Source organism: Argiope bruennichi, chromosome 6 (genome assembly GCF_947563725.1).
Source record: "Argiope bruennichi chromosome 6, qqArgBrue1.1, whole genome shotgun sequence".
In the NCBI taxonomy this organism is placed as follows: domain Eukaryota; kingdom Metazoa; phylum Arthropoda; class Arachnida; order Araneae; family Araneidae; genus Argiope; species Argiope bruennichi.
Genome location: NC_079156.1, coordinates 98,356,051 through 98,378,624, shown reverse-complemented (window position 1 = coordinate 98,378,624; position 22,574 = coordinate 98,356,051). Strand labels below are relative to the sequence as shown.

General features: G+C 27.6%; 1 protein-coding gene across 2 annotated transcripts in view; it reads left to right on the top strand.

Annotated features, from left to right (window-relative positions):
* Window positions 1–611: 611 nt before the first annotated feature.
* The window catches only part of LOC129971506 (T-box transcription factor TBX3-like), a 128,938-nt gene continuing 106,975 nt past the window's right edge, over window positions 612–22,574 (top strand). For both annotated transcript variants that reach the window (XM_056085335.1, XM_056085334.1), the window contains exon 1: window positions 612–2,164. In XM_056085335.1, the coding sequence (XP_055941310.1) occupies window positions 1,755–2,164 (410 nt within the window). In that variant the 5' untranslated portion in view covers window positions 612–1,754. The remainder of the gene's footprint in view (window positions 2,165–22,574) is intronic.

Below are 22,574 nucleotides of genomic sequence, written 5' to 3'. Positions count from 1 at the left end.
GAACGATAGAATCAAACCAAAATACCAATCAGAATTTCTGAAGACCGAAATCAATTTTTAAAAATAAACAAGAGATTATAAAAAAAAAAAATCGAAAGAAACGAAAAAATTATTTAATTTTCTGCTCCACTAGTATATCAATCAATGACGAAAAAAAAAGAGAAAAGAAAAATCGATATCAATAACGGCAAAGCCGGCTGATTTAAAAGAAATATCACCAAACTACAATTAAGGGAATGATACTGATACCCTATCTCCTGGCGCGTCAGAGTCCTTATCGAAACCGACGTGCCATAACTAACTGCATCCATTGTCACCGAACAAAAGAATCAGAAGCCGCAACAATAGGGGAGAGCGCAGGCAGACAAAAGAAAACAAAAGGGCCTCTTTCAGATTCGCTAATAGTGAAAACCCGCCCCGAAGGGCTGACCGATTCTTCAAAATCATGCCTCCATCAATTGTCGGTTTTGGCGAGATTTTTCCGACTCTCCGCCTCCACTTGGTGCCAACGTCGACCGCTGGGGGGCGACAGCGTACGGAACGTGCGAGGGGGAGGGGTCAAGCGAAGGCCGTGGCGTCTCGCAGTCGGCTCGTTGCGACGATGTGAAGAACTTATCGCCTGCCACCAGCACCCTTCGGATGGCAGAAGTGATAACCGCACAGTTAAAAAGCTCATCGCCAACACTGCCGGGAGCGATTTCTGCAGTGCTCTGGATTCTCAATCCCTGTTCGCATTGATAAAGTTACAAATTGCGTACGCAAAGCCAATCGTCGTAATCAAGTGAGTGTTTACTTGAAACAGCTTGTCTTGGAGGACTGCAAAAAACATCCAGATAGCAGGACTATTTTTCTCTACGTCCGTGTTTTGATGGGACATTTAAAAGACGGATCTGCACTATCAGATGAACATTCTGTAAAGTTGTTTCGATCGTTCAACGCGTACTGCCCGTCTTTGAGCTGGAGCGATAGCCGTGTAAAGAGGACACTGGTATAGATAGATTTTATTTCTGATTCGGTCATAAACATTGAAATTAAATGAAAACTATGTGGTATTCTAGAGATAAACGCTACTTATTAAGTGTGCTTCTATCCTTTATGGCGAAATAATTTCGGAAATAATAAAACCAATACTGATAAAGAAATAATCGCCTGATAAAAAAGGCTCCAAGGACTTCTACCATACAAAAAATATATAAAGAAAGACTTTCAGAATCTTATCTAAACAACACCTGATCTAGTCATACAATTTGTGTTCCTTCTGAATCTTGTCATTCAATTACTAAGTATATTCAAACAAAATTTATAATCTTTTTAATCATTTTTTATAAAAATTATCAAGATATATACGTTTATATTAATAATTTAATAAATTAACAACAAAGAATATTATCTCCACTTAGTCGGTTAGAGAGATCACGAAAATTGGCTATTCTTTCTTACAAGATGCTGATTGATGCTCCAGAGAGGTACGAATTAAACGAAGTTAACTACCAAGTAGCATTATTTTTAGAGGACTGTGGTATCACCTTGAGAAGGGACGCTATCGACTATCTGATAGGTTAAGCAAAAAACATCACATGACAATTTAGAAAAAGAGTCCGACTGAAAGTGTCCACTGCAACGGAGGATTACCACATGTCTTTTGGCAAATCGAAATAAATGCAGTCTGAGCAAACTAGAAGATAATTAGGAAACAACACCTGACATTGCAATCCTCGTGAACCACACAGCAAAGGACTACTACGGTGGCATCCATGCGATTCGAGCCGGCTGACTTAGGAGCCGGAATGGCTTTTCACCCGTTCCTGCACGGGCCAGGGGCCCGAATGCCCCTCACACAGTCTGACTTTACCATGAGTTCCTTGCTAACGCAGCCCCACTACCTGACGGCGGCCCTACAGAACTTCAATCCGGCCCTAGCGGCTGCCTGTTACCCTTCGCCGGCGGGCGCGGCCGCACTGTTCCCGAAGCCTCCACCGCCACCCCATCCACACATAACCGCTGAAGATGTTCTTGGGGCACATCTGAGGGGAGCGCCCCTGCGCACTCTCGAGCCAGAAGACGATGGGGTCAAAGATGACCCCAAGGTGATCCTCGAGTCAAAAGATTTATGGGATAAGTTCCATTCCCTGAGCACTGAGATGATTGTTACAAAGTCAGGAAGGTGAGTTCATTTGAAACTGTTCTGTGTTCTTTTTAATTCTTAATTCGAATGTCTTATAAACCAATAGCTTTTAAGGGTGTTCGTGTCAGCGATTTTGGGTATTATAACGGCGTAACATTTGTAAATTCCTTTATGTTGTGAAGCTAAGCATAAAAACTGTCTTGTTTTTTATTATTGTTTATAAATTTTAATAACAGCCAAATAGGCATACCTTTAAAGACGATAAATGGTAGCTACTTTATAAATGTTTCTAAATCCCAATGAATGTTAGATTATATATATATATATTATTTTTATTGTGTTACCTTTTTAAGAGTAGTTTTTAAAAAGTTTTAGGTTCAGCTTTATATTATTTTATTTGTATTGAAAATGCCATAGACATTCTATACATTCGTCAGATACAAATGTTATAACACAACTTTTTTCAACTGATCAAATTCTATTAACTTTTACAATAAGTTTATTCTTACGGCATTTCTTAACTTATAATGAAATAAATTAAAAAATAATTAAATATCTCTTTCTCTTATTTATATTAAGAAATTTTATTACAGATTTTTAATTATTAATCCTATCTTCTTTACAAATCGTAAAGTATAGAATTACATAAAAATGAATAACAGCCAATCCCACGTGTTACATTTTATTCCCTCCTCAAACACAATAAAGAGTAATATGTTTAAAAAAACTAAAACAAGTTTTGTTTCTTTATCATAATAAAGTTATTGTTATTAATAATATATATGTCTTTGTTGGAATTTAAGTTCAATATATTACATAAAATCCCTCGAACTCTATGCATTATCCGTTTGATTTCACTCTGATATTAAAGTGTTTTTTAATACCTTCAATGTTTCCGTTTACACGTCTAGTTTCATCTTGTACGTAATAATAAAGATGTTGTAATCTGAAAAAGTAAACGAATTATGTCAGAAGTTAGATTCGATTCAAAGATAAAATTTTATCTCCTTTTTTGTTTAAAAGTTAACTTTTGTAATCATTTTGGCATCAAAACAAATATTCAATTTAGATTTTTCTAATTCAGCATTTTTAACACTGCTTAATGATCAATATATTCTTCAGACTTTAAGTTAATTTTATTATAAAAACATATTTTATAGAAAAAATAGATTAATGTATTTAAAAACATTTTTACAACAATTTTCGGGTTTGTTTTATATGTATAAAAAAAATAAGTACAGCCTTAGATTGTTATTTCTTGCTTATTTTGTAAACTAAATTAAGAAAGATAGAACTATGAAGAAGTTAAATTAGAGTACAAATGCTTTAAATGTATGGATTTTACTATAAAATGATTTCAAAAGTTGTCAATTAGTTATCATAATTCAATTTTATCATTTCATTTAATAAAATAGCTAAAATCATTTAAACTTTCACATAAAGGTATAAAAATTTTATGTGATATAAACTAATATGATGGGTTTTTTTTAATTACTTCGAGAAATAACATTTCATAGGTCGTAAAATTATTAGAAATTTATAGCTGTTGTATTATTTTTTGCATTTTTATAGTTTATTTTGTCATTTTTTTCAAATATTTCACAAATCAAAAAAATATATTGTAATGAAATAAAACTGTATTTTTTTTCTAAACAATTGATGATAAATAAAATGAAATTTATCTTTTTCTCCGTCATGATATTTTTTCTTGAAATTTATATACTCAGTAAAGATTATTTGCAAGAAACCTTAAAGAGGATTATAATCTTATATCCTTCCGTCAATAATTTCGATGGCAAATTCTTTTGAGTTTTTTTTTAAGTAATTTTAATCAAACTATGCTATCTATATACAAGACAGATTTTTCGAATATTTGGTATGCAATTATAATTTTTTTTTCTAAACGTTTAATTTCCATGGAAGCGGTTATTTATATTTTTTAAATCAAACTCTGTTTTTTTTATTATGAGGTTTGTATAAAAATTGAAAGTATCATTCTTTATAATTTATTTAAGTTAGTTTAAAATAGTAAAGTTATAGTGCAATGGTATTAAAGAACTCTTCTTTATTACATTAAAAATATACCATTTAGATAATGGTTATAAGACAAAAGAATTTTTTTCATTGTTTGCAATATTTATTATAACATTTTTGCATTATAATTATCCTAAAGTACTGTATTCCCAATTCTCCTTTTTATTAGATATAGGACTATTTCCATAAAGTGTAAGCAATTGACTATCATTTACCGAATCAATATTTGAAAAGGCATTTCTTTAAACAAAATTTAAAAGCAATTTTATTCAGTCAGAATTTTTTTTATTTTTATTTTATTTCCTCATATATGGAGGCATATTTAGAGAAAATTTTGTATTGTATAAAAATTCGCAAAGAGGTTTGATGAGTTTCGGCAATTTACAAATTCTAAACACAAATTCATACCAAAAAAAAAACAAAAAAAACAAAAAACAGTTATTATTTTTTTTACGCTGTATTTTGTCAATCAAATTAAAAAAAGTTCACAAATAAGGATTTATTTAAATATATTTAGAGAATTTAGTTAAACATTCGAGGTAAATGGATTTTTTTTTTAAAAATATTTTGTTTATTTCTTTTTACTCATTTCCTAAGAATATTTACTCATATTTACTTATTCCCTAAGAATATTTATTCATATTTACTCATTCCCTAAGAATATTTACTCATATTTACTCATTCCCTAAGAATATTTACTCATATTTACTCATTCCCTAAGAAAATATATTTATTTTGTCAATTAATATTAGTATTACTACTCCAATAGTAAAATATTAAATTATTTTTTATGAGGGGAATTAAATTAATGTTGGCTCTATTTCAAAATTATTTCTGAAATTTCTCTAAAGAAGATTCATTTTTACTTAAGTTATCTAACAGTCCATTCCAATTTTATTTTAACTTCCCTGTAATCTGTCTTGAAATGCTTATTTTTATTCGTTATTCTTATATAAGATTTGTAAAAGTAGCATCAGGCCTATAAATATATCCGATAAAAGTATTATTTAGTTGTTATTGATTGTAGTTGGATGTAGCTGCAGTAATGTTTGCCCTTACAAGGACACATTCCCATTATATAACTTCGCGATAGGGAACTATAAAAGAAAGGCCACATTCTTGATCTTTTCATTCTTAAATGCTGTTCTTATATTGAATCTGTTTCACACATGAGTATCTTTTTTAATTTAACAACTAGTAAAAAATAATATATAATTTTCTTTTTTTTTTTCGTCATTTTCTTTTTAAATTTTGATAGAGTTAACTCGTGATTTTCTGTGAATTAGTAATACTGTACCGGAAAACATACGTAGATAGAAATGTGTTAGTATTGCTGGTTTTACAATGAAACCACAAATAAATCTACAGTTATTTCACACACAAAACATATATTAAATGGTCATATTAATACAACAATATGTAAGGAAAGAAATTTGCAATTTACTTTGCTTTTTAACGTAATGGACTCACATTTCTTATATGAATTTGTAAGGCACCTTTGAAAAACATTCATAGATTGAAATGTGTAATAAGTGAAACCACAAATAAATCTGCAATCAATCATATCTTATGTTAAACATTATAAACTATTTTATACGTAAATTATGTATTAAATGTTCATATTTATACAACAGTATGCGAGGAAAGAAATTGCTATCTATTTTCGTACTTTTTAATGAAACGGACTCATATTTTTTATATCAATTCGTAAGGTCCTTGGGAAAAACATTCGTAGATTGAAATGTATAACTAGTATGAATTCTTCAATAAAGCCACAAATAATTATGTAATCAATCATAAGTTTGCCCCTATTTAACATACAAAATGTGAATTAAATGACTATCTTAATATAGTAACTAGTAAGCAACGAAAGCTGCAATTTATCTTCCGTAATTTTCAATGCTTAGGTTTCATATTTTTCACATTAATTCACGTGGATTCATAAGACGTGGAATAAAATGTTCATAATCACTACTGGATTATGTTTTTCAGTTTCTTCGACGCAACTGCAAATCAATCCTTAAAAATGCCTTATCTTGTTCAAGTGCGAATTAAGTTGAATTACATTTGTTTGATGGAATGATTGTATAGAAACATTATGATGATATTGGCGAATTAAGGATTAAGTTAGGATTGTTACAGAATATTGAATATTCATTATTTATCTTGAATTACATGTAATATTTGTAAAAAAAAAAATATTTAAAATTCGCATTTCTTTTAAAACTTTATCTGCTTAAATTTTTCAAAAGCATATGTTAGATATAAACAGTGTCTGTTTATATCTTGCATATAAAGAATTAATTTTTGTCTTCCGCAAATGAAAATTAATTCTTTTTATCAGAAATACAGAGGAGGCGACTTTTTAAGAAAATTATATTTATAATCAGGAACTAGGATTCGTTTCTTCAACGAATTGCGATTGTTCTATAAATTCTAAGCGAATTAATGCGGAACTTAGTAAATTTTACTGTTTCTGTAAATTTGATTAACCATTTATATGATAATCAAAAAAAATTAGACAACAGTTTGGATTTTTTATTTTTAGAACCTATACGTTTATTAGAAACTTAACGAATTTTCCAAGAAGACTCAGCAGTCGATTATTATAGATCCTATAATTTTCTTATTGACTGTATTTCGCTTTTTAGATACGAAAACGTTTATTGATTTCTATATAGAAATGAAACAAAATTTGTAGTATTCTTTGAATACAACTCGTCATATCCCTAATTTTGAATAACAGTTTGGTATATTTTTTGAAGAAAAACAGCAAACGATTAATAATATTTATTTATTTATTTGCAAGAACCGACTCAGAACTACATTAAGAATTTTTTTTTCGTTCAGTTTTCCAAATATATTTTTTTTCTTTCGAAATTTAGAAGAATTCTAATTAGTTTAGATACATTTAATCTCGTATTGCATTAAAGTTTTCTTCCCTTGTTCTAATTGAAGTTAAATTCTAAATTGAATTATTTTTCAAAAGGATATTTTGCTTTGTTTTGCTATTAGACTGACATTTTTTAAATTCCATTTTTTACATGTAAAATAAATTATACAAATTATATTCATTTCTTCTTCAATTTATGGATTTAAACATATTTCTGAAAAGATGACACTTTTTAATTCAAAAATTCATCAAAATTCCGAAATTTATTCATACAAGAAAAGCCTAGAATAAAAATTTGAAATTTTTTTAGAAGAAACATCGACGAAACTTATGAAATACATCTTTTTTACATGTTCTTCACAATTGCATTTAATATAAAATTAGCTTATGTAATTCATATTTTCAAAATAATGTAACTCTCTGGTTTAAAAATTCCTAAATAATATAAAAATTACTCAAACGAAATTATATGTGGACATAATATTGATATTTTTCCGACATTAATAATCTAAACACAAAATGTAAAATTCAAAGAGAATGCTGATTATAGACTTCAAAGAAAAAAACCGCTGTTTAATTTATACATGTCTTATATTCAAAAGACTTTTGAACATAATATAGCAAAAGCCTTAAATAAATGTTTAGGTTTTATGACCACTGTAACAATAATTTACTTGCAATGTCTCATAGAATCCATATTCAAATCTTGAAAACGCATTTCTTTTTATATTGAAGATCAAAGAATACCGATAGATAACATTGCACTACAATTGCCTTATCTAGATTAAAAACACACTATACATCAAACAAAAATATTATATCCATTCTCCTTTCAACGTTTTCTGATTATTATGAAAACAAAAAGTTTCTAATACTATTCTGTTTTAGCGCATTTAAGATGTTTTTCCATAAAACCGATCAGATATGAAATTTTTTACAAAAAAAATATCTATTTAAAAACACTCATGACGAAAGCCGAAAAAGCATCTAATTAGTTGTAAAAGAGTTATATATACGATTTTATAACTAATTAGGTTCTTTTAAAACTTTTTGCGTAGAAGAAGTCACCTTTGAAAAATGTTTATCATCTTCGAGTTTTATGACAACTACCGCAGTGGAATATTAAATCTATATTTTTTTTTACACATAGAGCATATATTGCCTAAATCATATCATTAAAGTTATCTGCCAGTGCAGTTCGCGAATATGTAGAGATAGGAAACAAGGAAAATTCTAGTCTTCTATATGTGTACAGAAAGTGAACTAAGATAGAGTACATAATTAACGCTTCTTCGCACATGACGGTTCTGCTTCGCGGAAAAGTCGAAAATCATCTTTTGCATTGAATAACTATTATCTATTATTCTAACAGATCAGTTTTATAGTTTTCAGATTTGCATATAACTCTGTAGATAGCAGTCTTTGTTAGTTTTTATATCCTTATCTAAAAGGTAAAAAGTTAATTTTCAAGGACATTTAAAGAACTGTTAAATCATATGAAGTTTTAATAAACTAATGCTTTCCAAAATGTAGAAAATATCTAAGAAAGCTAATATAGCTTTTTTTTTTTCCTATTCTTTCCAACAGAATACATTTTGAAGTTGGAATTTCTTCAATCTTAAATAGCGAAAAATTCACAATGCTTTTTTGTTTTTCAAGCTCTTTAATAATTATAATGAAACAAATTGATTTCTTCCTTTCTTTAAAACATTTCATTAAAAGTAGTTAAATAATTATTTTAAATTTTATTTAATTTGCCTTCGTTTCAAAACTTTTTTAACGAAAAAAAAGGTCCCCCCCCCTTTTTCAAAAATAATCGTTTGTTGAAGCATGAGTTAAATTAACCGTTTTTTGAATCATTACAGAAAGAGTAAAATACTAAATTCATTTCAGAATAATTAAGTAAAAAACAACTTTCATTAAAAATTCTTTAAATATTTTTGATATAAATGAAATTTTATTTATCATTGCTGAAACTAATAAATAAAATGTGGTACAATTATCAAGGCTGTATGTATACAGTACTTCAATATAACATTTATTGTAGCCGTATTTAAATTAATCGTTTATTGAAGCTTTACTGAAAGTGAAAATATTAAATTCATTTCAGAATAATAAATTAACAAACTACACTCATTAAAAATTCTTTAAAGTCTTTTTGATATAAATGAAATTTTACTTATCACTACTGAAATTAATAAATAAAATGTTGTGCAGTTATGAAAGTTGTATGTGTTTAGAATGAATGAATTAATTTAATTTAGTAAATGGAATATTAAATAGATTCAATTCTATATTAGAAAACGTAAATTTTATAATGAGAATCTAATAAATTAATTAAATTAGTCATACTTTAATAAATAAATATCTAACATTAAATACATTAGAAATTTTCGATATTGTTTAATTTTTATATTTCTTTTCTGTCTCTCACTTTCTTTTCTTTGTCTAAATTTCATCAATTTGTGTCTTATTTCGATCTTGCAATTATGTAGTTTAGATAAAGTTTCTTTGGTCCGCTCCTAACTCAATGCGTGCTTTTTGATAATACAGATTGTATTAAAATAAAGATCTTTTTCGCTATAGAATAATGTATATATAATATTAAATTTTTGAAATGAAAAAAAAAAATGTTTTACCGTTCTTAAATAGAATAATTGGCAACAAAAAATAATTCGCTGATTTTTTATTAAAACTAAAATTGTTTTCGTTGTAAAAAAATTACATTTATTTCACAATGTTTAAAACCCTTATAATGCATTGCAAACGAGTTACAGTAAATGATTCTTTAAGTATTCTTCTCCAAATATATAAATATTTATGTGTTTAAATTATGAATCAAGTGTAAAGGTCCGAATAAAAATAGTTGTAGTTTATGTAAATTTAGGTCTTATAGCTCATTAAATTCGTTAGTGGCTGTAAGCAATCAGGCATATTTAAATAATCATAATTTATAGAATAATCTGATGGAACAAAATCTAGAAATATTTTACATTTTTTTTATTTATATATTCCATTAATGCATATATTGAATTCATAAAGTAAAAAAAATATTTAATTTCATTGTTAGAAATATGCAATGAAAGATTTTTACCCATATTTCATTTTGACCTTATGATAATAAATTTTATTAATTAAATTTATTCGTTTTAACGAATAAACTACTAAAGAATGTACTAAAACCAATGATACTTTTATGTCAAGACTTAAAATAATAGTTAAAATACGATTAGTCTTTAATTATTGATTATAAAAGTATTCATTTCATTGAAACATGTTTAAATGGTTGTTAGTGTAAAAAAATGAATATAATAAATATATATATAAATTTTTAGAATCATTTAGAATAATAGGAAATATTTCGAACATTATATAAATAAATTATATGGATAATATTTTCATTCATTACAGAATGATGCCTGAAACTGATTGTAACCCATCTTAAGATTTCAAAACAACAAAACAATCACTCCTGCAATCAAAACGATATTTTTTTCTTTATTACTTGCTTTAAGTATATTTACTTAATAATTGTTTAAGCATATTTATTTTATTATTTATTGATCATATTCATAATCAATATCCAGAAATGTTTTATTTTCATCAGTTTCTTCCCCTTTTTTTTGTAATTAAATCTTAATTTTTTCATGAAATATATTTCTAAAATTTCGGCTTGAACTTTGTTTTCTTTAAGTCATATGTCGATATATTGTAGCTTTTAAGATACTTTTTTATAACTATGAGGTAAACTTGTAAATAGAACTACAGTAGAATATCATTTTTCCCAACCCAATTATACGAATCTTCAATTATTCGAATCGGTTTTAAGGAAATAAACGTCGAAGGTTATCAAAATTCTACTTATTAATTCTTCAAATGAACTCCTTTCTCTTTGACTGTTTTCGTCATGTTTATCGACAACGTTAAAAAACATGTCGGAACTAACATGTCATGTTTAAACTAAAACTGAGTACACACACACACACACACACACACACACACACACACACACACACACACATACACACACACACACACACACACACACACACACACACACACACACACAGTAGTGTTCGCATTTAATTTTAATACTCATATAAGTATGCAAGGCATTTTGATATAAAATTCAATTTATAAGTTATTTTTTTATAAAAAATTACAAAATTTTCAAATTTTGTTCGTTCAAATTAATATCTTAAACCGAAGTACTTTATTATTTGATTATTTTCAAATGTTTCTCAGAGTGTAATTGCCATCCAAAACTTTTTGTCTAAAGAAAGTAAAACATTTTTCATTTGAAGCCTTGCTTCAGCTATTAATTATTTCTTTTAGTTATTAAAATCATTTAAACTTGAGTCGCCAAGCCCAATACCATGACAAATAGACTTGCCATTTCATTCCTTCTGAAAATGGCAAGGCCAAACTAGTTATCTTCAATCTTTTTGTGAAACGAATTCGCCACCTAAAACAGACGTGCGATATGAAAATCTTAAAAACTAACCACGCTGTCAGATAGTGGTTTCAGTAGGCATACTAGATAATGTTCTCAGAGCGTTGGCCGATAAAAGTTTATGATCGTACAGAAATTTCTTTTCAGAAGAGGTGGTATAAAAGTTGTAATTTACTACCTGCCATTTGAACACCGCTATAAAAATCTATCAAATCTCATTTCTAAAGGTGACATCAAACACCGACAATGGTGATATCAAAGCAATCCACGGTGAAAAGTGACGCTTTTTCGGAAAAGCAATCTACGACGAAATGGTGTGATTTCGTTGAATGAAAAAGAATAGAATGACCTTTTGAAATAAATATAACCATTGCTCATGTTGTTCAGTATGCCAAACAACAGTACCTATGCGCTGCATCATTTTTTTCCCCGCAAAAGCTAATCTCTGAAAACGAACTAGCAATCACTTCTAATTAAAGTGGCACTATTTTAATATTAGCAATCTGCTGCGAAATGGAGTGATTTCGTTGAATGAAAAAGAATAGATCTTTTGAAATAAATATAACCGATACTCATGTTGCTCAGTATGCCAAACAACAGTACCTATGCGCTGCATTATTTGTTTTTTCGGCAAAAGCTAATCTTTGAAGATGAAATAGCTATCACTTTTAATTAAAGTGATTTTTTTTTAAACAAGCAATCTTCTATGAAATGGCATGATTTCGTTGCATGAAAAAAGAATAAAATGACCTTTTGAAATGAATATAATTGATACTCATGTTGTTCACAATACCTGTGTGTTGATTTTCTTTTCTTTTCTTTTCTTTCTTTTCTTTTCTTTCTTTCTTTTTTTTTTTTTTTTTTTTGCAAATGCTAATCTCTGAAGATGAAATAGCAATCATTTCTAATTAAAGTGGCACTTTTTTAATTCAAGCAATCTCCGACGAAATGTTTGATTTCGTTGAATGAAAAAAGAATAATTAAATAAAGAAAAAAATAACCAATGCTCATATTGTTCTGTATAATAAATAACCATACATATCATCCATTGCATCAATTGTATTTTCCACAAAGACCTATCTCTGAAGCCGAGATAGCAATCTCTTCTAATTAATTAAAGAGACACCTTTCAGTGAAAGTAATTTAAAGTGAAAATTAAATACAAAAATATCAGTTATATTGGTTAAAGGGAGCGTAAGTTTCGAAAAAAAATGTTCGTTATACTCAATAACAACGAACATGAGCTTTTATATTTTGAGCTCTATCACGAACAATTTTGTGTGTGTGTGTGTGTGCAAAAACTGCAATATGCAATAGAAAAGTTCGAATTTGTTAAAATTATATCGTTCCAAAAAAGAAATCTGCTAGTGGAAAAATGTGATTTCGTTTAATAAAAAATATATATATATATATAAAGACCTTACAAAATAAATATATTTTCAGATTATTCAAAATAACAATTAATAGCATCTATGCTTTAAATTAAATTGAACGTTGCATAATTCGAAAAGAATTATGCTATAGATGACAAAATTACAATCACTTCTAATTGATTAAAAGTGACATTATTTTAAAACAATCTGCGGTAAATATTTATTATTTCGTTGAATTTGATCGAATTCAAATATCATTACATTTGAAACTGAATTTGTCAAGCAGGAGAACAATTCTTTAATGCAACTGAGACATTACAAGTGATGTCTGACGTTGAAGTTATTTATAATTATTTGGAAAAATTCAACTTAAATATTTGTTGTTGGTTTTAGATTTTGTCACTAATTACATATCACTGCTATTTTTTTTAATAAAATGAAAATAATTAAGGAAAAGTATGTACTGTATAGTATTTATTTTTTTGGAAAATTAAAAAGAAAAAAAAAAGAATTTGCTTTAAAATTAACTTTGCAAATATAGTTAAAAAACATTATTATTCATTTAGCTATTATGCACCAAAATTTACCTATTTTTCGACAAAAATTAAGCTATGAAAATGAGAAACAAAGTCACTGTCGACTGACTAAAACGACGCTTTTTGCTGAAAAGCACTTTGCGGGGAAATAGTGTGGTTTCGTTGAATAAAAAAAGAGTAGGTTGACCTTTTGAAATAATTATAAGCTACTTTCGTGTTGATAAATATGACAAAATGTAGCATCTATACGTTAAGTTATATTATGCACATTTTTTTGACAGAAATTAAGCTATGGAGATGAGGAAGTAGTCACCTCTAATTGATTAAAGTGATTACCCGGACCATCTGTCTTTTTATAATAGATCAGCGGCAGGTGTTGGTTTTGCTCTAATCTGATTGTAATTACCTAAGCCTGATTAGAGGAGCACCACTAAGTTATGATCAAATTTAAACATCAAAGAAATTGAGAATTAACTGTAAAAAATGTATTTTCATAAAATGTGACGAATTTAAACATCAAAGAAATGGAGAATTAACTATAAAAAAAAATGTATTTTCATAAAATGTTACGAATTTTCTCTTATGTGAAAGATATTTTTAAAAAAATTTTAATTTAAATACCTGATATCAGTTTTACCTTTTGCATTTATTTAATAATCGATTTTATATCATGTCTCTGGAAATTTTCTAAATGGCATTATAAAATGTGTTTTTATAGTATTTGTTAAAATGATTTGATTGTATAAAATGTTTTTAAACAGGTTGAAAAAAATTGTTTTATGAAGAATTTTGTAAATTTCGTTGATTATGATTAGTTAACTCTGTTGATTGATGATGTAATTAAATTATTCTGTTTGAAATACTTATTAAATAATAGTTAATATACATTACAAATTTTGATTAAAATGATAGTAGATGCATTTGACATTAGAGAAAAAAATCTTTTCATTATGTTTTATGTCTTTATTTTACTGCCCAAATCAATAAATGACAGAAACAAAACAAAAAATGTAGGTCATAAAATTCATGCTAAAATCTGACATTTACCAAAATACGACAATTTAAAAAATTAATGAATTATAATTAAATTAATTCTTAGCAGGGTGCAGAAAAGTAAAAAATGTAAAATATTGTAATTAGCATTTTGCAAGCTTCTGTGAACAATCTAAGTGGGATTTGAGTGTAATTGGTAAAGAGAAATAATTAATTAAGGTTTAGTTTAAATATCACTATTATCAAAACATATTTCATTTTTATGAAATGAAGTTATTAACTCTGGTTTAAATGTTTCTGTACTTAAATAAACCTTTGCAGATTAGATGTTGATGTTAGTTTTATTAATTTTATTTTTAGAATCCATACAGTTGTTTTAAATTTTTCTATATGAAGAAAAATGCTGAAGGTGAAATAAAATTGTTTGTTGATTAAGATTTCTAGAAGGAAAGAAATTATATGTATTTGTGCTCCTTGTCTTTGATGCGGAAATTGGAAATATGAAAAAAAAAAAAAGTTAAATAGATTAATAAATCAAAATTTTCACTTTTTGATGCTTTTTCGAAAACAACTATTTATTAGCAATTACTTGTTGCAAATGCGCATTCTTTGCGATTTTACTTCTGAGCGGAGAATATAGTTGTTCAGCTTCTTTAAGAAACTGAAATAATGTTTTATGACTTCCTGTATTATCGCTTACAATAAAAAAATTGGACTGCGCAAAGCATGATTTGTAAACACAATTATAAAAGCTGTTAAAAATTTTTAAAGGAATAAAATATTTCCGAGGTTTTTTTTTATTATCATTGTTTCTTTCCATTGCACCGTGTTTGCTTTGAAATCCCATTGGAATATAACAGAGAGCTAGTAGTAAAAATGTTAATGCTATAAAATAATGTTAGAAAAGTATAATATTATTTCATTTTCAAATTTTGAAAAAAGTGTAAACAGAAAGAAGTATAAAATAATTAATAATTTATATTGGCTGCGAATTTTACAATTGTTAACATGGTTTTAATACGTTGAGTTCTTTTTCGTTTAACCTCTTTAAGTCCTTTTTATGCCGGCGTACTGGCATAGGGGTAGCGCGTCTTCCCCGTGATCTGGGCGTCCTGGGTTCGAGTCCCGATACGGGCATGGTTGTTGTTCTTCCGTTCTATCTGTGAGATGTGTGAATGTGCCCCCCTGTAAAAAGGGGTTGTGCAAGCGAATGAGATGTGTGAGTAGCTAAGACGTACTCTTGGCCCTAGTTGGCGCTACTAAAAAAAAAAAAAACAAGAGACGCTCCCTTGGCTTAAAATCGCTGACTTCGTCAGCGAGCTTGTACATGTCAAGTGCCATTATAAACAACAAGCCCTTTTTATAATGATTAGGAGGTCGTTAAGTTTTTTTTTTCCGTTTAACTTCTTTTAGTCCTTTTTATAATAAACTGGAGGTCCAATTCCTTTGACTAATTATATTTTTTAATTCATCAGAATTTTACAACACTTCAAAGAATATTTTGACCTTTATTACATAAAATGACTAAAATTGAGGCAAATTGAATTTTTATATTTGAATTATTTTTATATAAAATTATTAATTATAAATTCTAATCTTCTTTAATATTCAGAAGTTAGCTTTTATTTGCAATATAAAGAATTCGCGTAACTAAGTATTAGTATAATTTTATAAATATTTTTCCACTTGCCATTATATTATGGAAAGGTATATATGATTTTTAAAAAATATCGGAAATCTCTTTATTCGTTTAGAACCTCAAATTCATTTAGATCATCAACTGAAAAATCTAAACAATTCAGTAGATTTTTGATAGTTTATTGAACTCCTTATTCTCCTCAATTCAGAACTATTTGAATTTTGAATTTTTTTAGTATTTTTTTAAAATTTTTATGAGGGAGAAAAATAGTCGAATAGGCTGCTTGTAATGAGCTCTGGCTAATGTATACTATAATAGCATTACAAATTAATAACAACTTAATAGTGTTAATAATTAAATACTCATTGATATAAATTTGTCTTTATAACAAATAAATTAATATCAATCAGTATACATTTATATCAATCGGTATTCATGACTATTACTTACTATTTTCTTGTCTGTAAGAATCAATTCGCTTTCAGTTATTTGTTTTAATCTTGTGTTGAATTTTTAGACTGTATTCCTAATAATTCGCTTTAAAATTTAAAGAAATGTTGAAGAGCAGTCATAACTAAACGCGGTCATTTTAAAACTTTATTACTGTTTAAAACTTTTTATCTTGCCAATTAGATATCAATTAACTTAGAATTAGTTTATTTTATGAATATTAATTTATTTTATCCATTTTAATCCATTTAATTTTTTATTAAATATTTCGTTTAATTTTTTGGATGGATTATTTTATTAAAGTGATTTTTCTAGCATTAAAAAAACAATCTTGTCGAGTCAATTCGATGAAATTTGTTTTCAAATCAAAGCTGTGCTTAGTGCTCACGTTGCTTGTAAATATCGACAAATAATACACATTTATGAAAGTATGACGTCATACAGAACTGAATGCCCTTTTTATTGAGATAGTAAGTCTACCCAAACATGGGCTGTTTATCTTTGGTCCATCCTAACATGATTGAATCTTATAAAAAGCAACCATCTGCTTTCTCATATGTTTAAACTTTGTTGAAACTTTCTTAGTAATTTTAAAAGTTATGAACAAAGTAAAATTCATAAAAAAAAATATGAGCTGGAAACAAAAATCAATAAGAAAAAAAAAAAATTGCACCTAAAAAGTTTTTTTTTTTTGAAAAAAAACTAAGAAATTTTAAGTTTTATGTGTAGAGTAAATATTTAACTGGCGGACCACATGATTAGAACGTGACAGTTGCTAAGCATTGGGCACGTCAATAAAAATAAACAGAAGTTATAAAAACCGCAAAAAGAAAAGGAAAAAAAAATTTTATTTTATTTATTTTCTTTTTTTTTTACCACACCTGTGTTTATATCAATATTGTTGAATGTAGGCATTGCTCTGAAACGCCAGAAAATGATGTCAAGAAGATATATATACATGCATATAATAACAGATAAAAGGATTTATTTTTTTCATTGGTTTTGATGAAGAATTCTTCGGTATTTCGTTTTTTTTTGGCATTTAATCTTTGAAATAAGGACCTTGATGAATTTATATTGCTGGAATTCGGAGTATGGGATTGCAAAAACAAGTTAATAAACGAAATTGCATTTTTGTATCCTTTTTATCAATATAAAGTATGCAGGTTAGTCCTGAGATTCAAGAGAAATTTGAAATAGTAGTAACTTTGGAAATATATGTGATAGAAAGAAATCGTTAAAAGTAATCGGAAAGATGAATGTACAAGTATCTAGAATTATGTACATAAAAAAGTTATGTTTGTTAAGTTATTTAACAAATAACTTCTCTATCATATTATAAGCGACAATGATTTCACCTAAGGGGAAATTTTTTTTTCGTGTAATTAGATAAAATCTATTGCTGTTGTCCCAAGAAGGCTTTAAGCCTAATGGAAACGTTACATTATTCCTTTTTTGACCTACTACAATTCCATATTCATAAGTATAAACAATTTAAGCGAGCTAATTTAAGAATGAAATTAATTTCTCTTCAACATAATCTCTGAATACATATCAGTCGAAAAAAAGTCAACAATAAATTAAATTATGAGTAATAAAAATGAAGTTGTTGGGTATAAAAGTCTAGATATATGTTACTTTCTGTCTTTTTAATTTTTTATTTTGTTTCGCTTATACTTATAAAACTACTACTATTTTGAAAGTGCACACGAAATTGATAGACCACCTTGTATACCAAGAATCTGAAGTCCATTTTAGACGAAGGAAGTTTAAGTTGATTAGATTTTAACTAATTGAGTGGTTAATTAATTTAATAATTAATGAACTGGTTTATTTTTATAGTTTTTAAGGTTTTTATAATCTTTCTTATAGTTAGTAGTTAAAAAGAATTCTAGAATAACCATTTAATTGTTAATTTTGTTCTATCAATTATTGGTTGCAAGTTCTAAAAATAAAATTTCTTGGTACAAAAATAAAAATCAAGCTTTATAATCTTTTTTCTTTCTTTCTTCCGCATGTATTTATAAACTACTACTGTAGCACCTCTTTTTCCCCTTGAGCAGAAAGCGCTCCCTTGTGGCGTTTACAGACAAGCAATTCAATGGGAGACCTGCATCCTCTGGTCGACTTTTTCCCATACGCAACCCTTGCGCTAACGCCGACTGCTTTCTGTTGGAAACGGTGGAATCCCTCCACCATACTGTTTACTTTAGCTTAACTGTCTATGTGTGTTTGTAAATTTTGTAGTGTAGCTGTGTTTGTGTAGATTAAAAATACTACATTTAAAACCAGGCAGTTCATTAGAAAATCATAACATACTCACTATAATACTAATTTAGTTTTTGTGAAATTTTTAGATTAAATGTCTCAAACTCGTTTTAGGAGAAAGAGTTTTGAATAAAATCTAACCAGTTTAAAATAATCGAAAGGGATTTTTTTTAATGTTATTTATATTATTTTTTTCTTGTTGTTAATTATGTGAAAGTCAGAAAATATTTCTAGAATATTATTTAATTTAAGTTATACCATGAAATGAAAAATAAATAAATAAACTACTACCTTTTATCCTTGACTTTTAAATTTATTTATCTGCTACCTTTGTGCCATTGTCAAGATAATTATCTTGATGTTGATTAAAAGATTCTTTTTTCTTTCAAGACTCTTATATAAATTAAAAAAATTACACCAGTGAAATTTTTCGGGTTTTTGCTGTACCAATGCATAGAAAAATTGAACAACAAAATATAAGATTAATTAATAAGTTTGAATATCATGAAATTATTTCATAGATTAGAATAATTAATGAAAAAGTTTGTTTTTTATTATTTTTTAACAATCACAGAATTTTTTTCTAATGAGAGTAAATAAATATGTTTAAATAAAATATTGTTATGAATATTGATTTAGACAGTTATTTTGCATTGTATGATTTTTTTCCCTGAGGGAATCAAGATGCCTTTTCTCAAAGACCAAATCAATTCTTAGATTAATGGTATGAATAATGGGCATCACAGAAATATCTTGAACAACTTTGGAGTAAATATTTGGAATTTATGAAAATATTACACACACACACACACGTGTGTGTGTGTGTAAGGCTTTTGGAATCCTGTCGGCTAAATAATATGTATTGTTATTTTGGTTGAAGCAGAGTGCAGGTTTGAAGCATTGACGAGACTTTGTATCTTTTAATTTCGTTTTAGTCTATTCCGAGTGGCAGGCATGATTTTTTACAAGAAGGCGCAGGTGGTACAAAAGCAGAAGTAAAGAAGAAGCTAAGAAGGCAAAAGGGCCGAACAAATGATCACTTGCCTTATATAACATCGGATTTCCGGCCATGTGCTAATTCAATATACGTGGTGACCTTTGACACCTTTTCAAGGGCACCGAAGGGATCATTTTCATTTGAGAAGTAGTACTGATGGCGCATTATTTTTACAAAGGGATTAATTAAACCGAAAGTGGAATTGGATCGCGAAATAAGAGAATATTTTAGAATGAAGTTACGATGGGCTAAATTAAGATAAAGTTTTGGAAACTAATTTGGATTAAATTAAGAGTTTAAAAAATCATTACATATATATATTATTTTTCATCTTTTTTTAATTGTGTGATGTGAATTCTAATGAAATGTTTAAGCTTGGATGCTTATCATGCTAATTTGTATTGAAAAATCTAAAATAGAATAGGTACTATGAAATTCAAGAGATTTAGGGAACGTAGCTCTCATCTTTTCCTAATTTACAGATTGCAATTATTGCTTTAATGTAACTTGAGTAAAATTTTTTGGGGGAGGGGAGATTTGCCTTTATAATCTCATACAGTAAAATGATGCAGTTTTTGTGTAAATAGAGATGTCAAAGCAGTGAAAGCTGACAATTCATATGCAGATAAATAGAAGAAAAAGTTTCAAAAAAGTGTATCTGTTTCTAAAATTTTATTTATTATAGATGTGATAATTTCATGATGTTCCTAATTTTATTAAAATCCAATGCATGATTTTGATAAGAACTGTAAATCAATTATTTAAATAGCATTCGTTGTTTATATGAAAATTACGAAATCCAGTAATTGGGTTAAAATTATAATCGAAAGTATGAATAGGATTACGTCACCATGTTTGGAGTAAAACCTGTTTGTAATCCGAGTCCGCAATGTTGTTAAGTGTTTTGAAGTTTATAACTGTTGTGATGAATCAAAATTATATATATATATATATATACTTATAATAAAGCTCAATGTGTGTGTGTGTTGGCGCTCTACAGGCCAGGTCATTTGACATACAGCTACCAAATTTGGTACATGTATACCTTAGAGGTCGGGAATGTGCACCTGGGGTCAATTTTTTTGAAATTTTAATTAGAATTTTAATTATTAATTAAAAACTAACTTTCCCGCCAAAAAAATCTTCCATTTTCCCCACCGCCAACTTTTCCGCCAAAAAAATCTTCCATTTCCCCCAAAGCCAAATGATTTAGGCTTTAGTTCTTTTTTTCTCCCAACAGTAATGAGGCTAGGGTTAAGATTTTTCGGCGGATTATTTCAAACGATTCTGTTTATTTTCTTAATGTTTTATGCATTTAAAATTAAACATTGTTAATTAATCCATGTTTCAGATTCATTCTGAAGTACTTTTGAATTAAAATAACACAGAATAAAGGAAATTAAAAATGTATAATCTGCATAGCGTTACCCCAACTGGCGTAGAAAAATTCACGCATTTGCGTTACCGTAAAAGGCGAAGAAAATTCACGCATGCGGACTGTGTTCTGATTGTTGGCATGGCAACCATTAGCAACGGACGATTTAAATTACTTTTAGGTTAATTGTATGCTTTTGTAAGTAAATTGTATTTATGTTAGTTATATATTTTTTTGTATACTCTTATAGTTTTAAGTACATCGTTTTTTAAGTAGTTTTTTTTAACCTCTTTTCAATGATTTAAATTATTTTTAGGTTAATTGCATGCTTTTGTAATTAAATTGTATTTATGTTAGTTATATATTTTTTGATATATGCTTATAGTTTTAAGTACATCTTTTTTTAAGTAGTTTTTTTAAACCTGTTTTCGACCGATTATTTTAAACGATTCTGTTTATTTTCTTAGTGTTTGATGCATTTAAAATGAAACATTGTTAATGAATCGATCCGTTAATGATGAATCTGAGAAAATTTTGTTGACAAATTCTTGAGATATTATATAAATTAAGAAAGATATTCTTTAGTGCCCATAAAGTTTAAAAGCTCAGTGACTCTATTATCAGTAATCATATTATTAAAAAAATGCTTTGTTTCAGTAAAAAATATTATTATATTAATTGCAGATTAATCCTTTACACTTTAATTTAAAGCATAAATTCTACGAGGGGTAACAGAAAATTAGAGAGATACATATCACGTTATGACTGAAGGCCTTTATAATATTATGAGTGAATTATATGACTATCAAAATTTGAAGTTTTAAAATATTTTGCTGAAGAATCTATTAAAGTTGGAATTGCATAAAATATTTAATTATTAAAATTTTAACGAACATTAAGATTGGCGAACCGGCTGGTCGCCAAAGGCGGCTAGTATATAATAAAGGAAAAAAATATGCGAAAGAATAATATTCCAAAACATGCCGAAATCGATTGTTATTCACAAAAATTAAAAATAAATTTTTCGTTTCTATATCAATACTGATTATTGATGAATCTATAAACTTAGCATTAGTTGAAAGAAACTTGCCTAGTTTGTATTGCAAAGGTGTTTTTTTTTTCGTGTAAATGAATAATGAATGTTTTTGTTTTTGCACAGATGTTTGCTATTTCTGCAAAGCAAATTAATCATTTCAGATAAAGTATTTCTTAACCTTCTTCTTCTGATTTTCGTTGATAATCATCACTTAGATGTTTGTTTAGATCATTATTTTGCAAAGATTCTTTTTTAACGAACTGTTGTTTATATTCTGTAAAGCAAAAGCATAATTTAATTCAACAGCATAATAGTAAAAGAAAGACAAATAGAACAAGGTAATAGAAAGGAAACGTATTTCCAACCCTCAGAATTCGCGAGAAAAAAAACATGGAGAGGTAA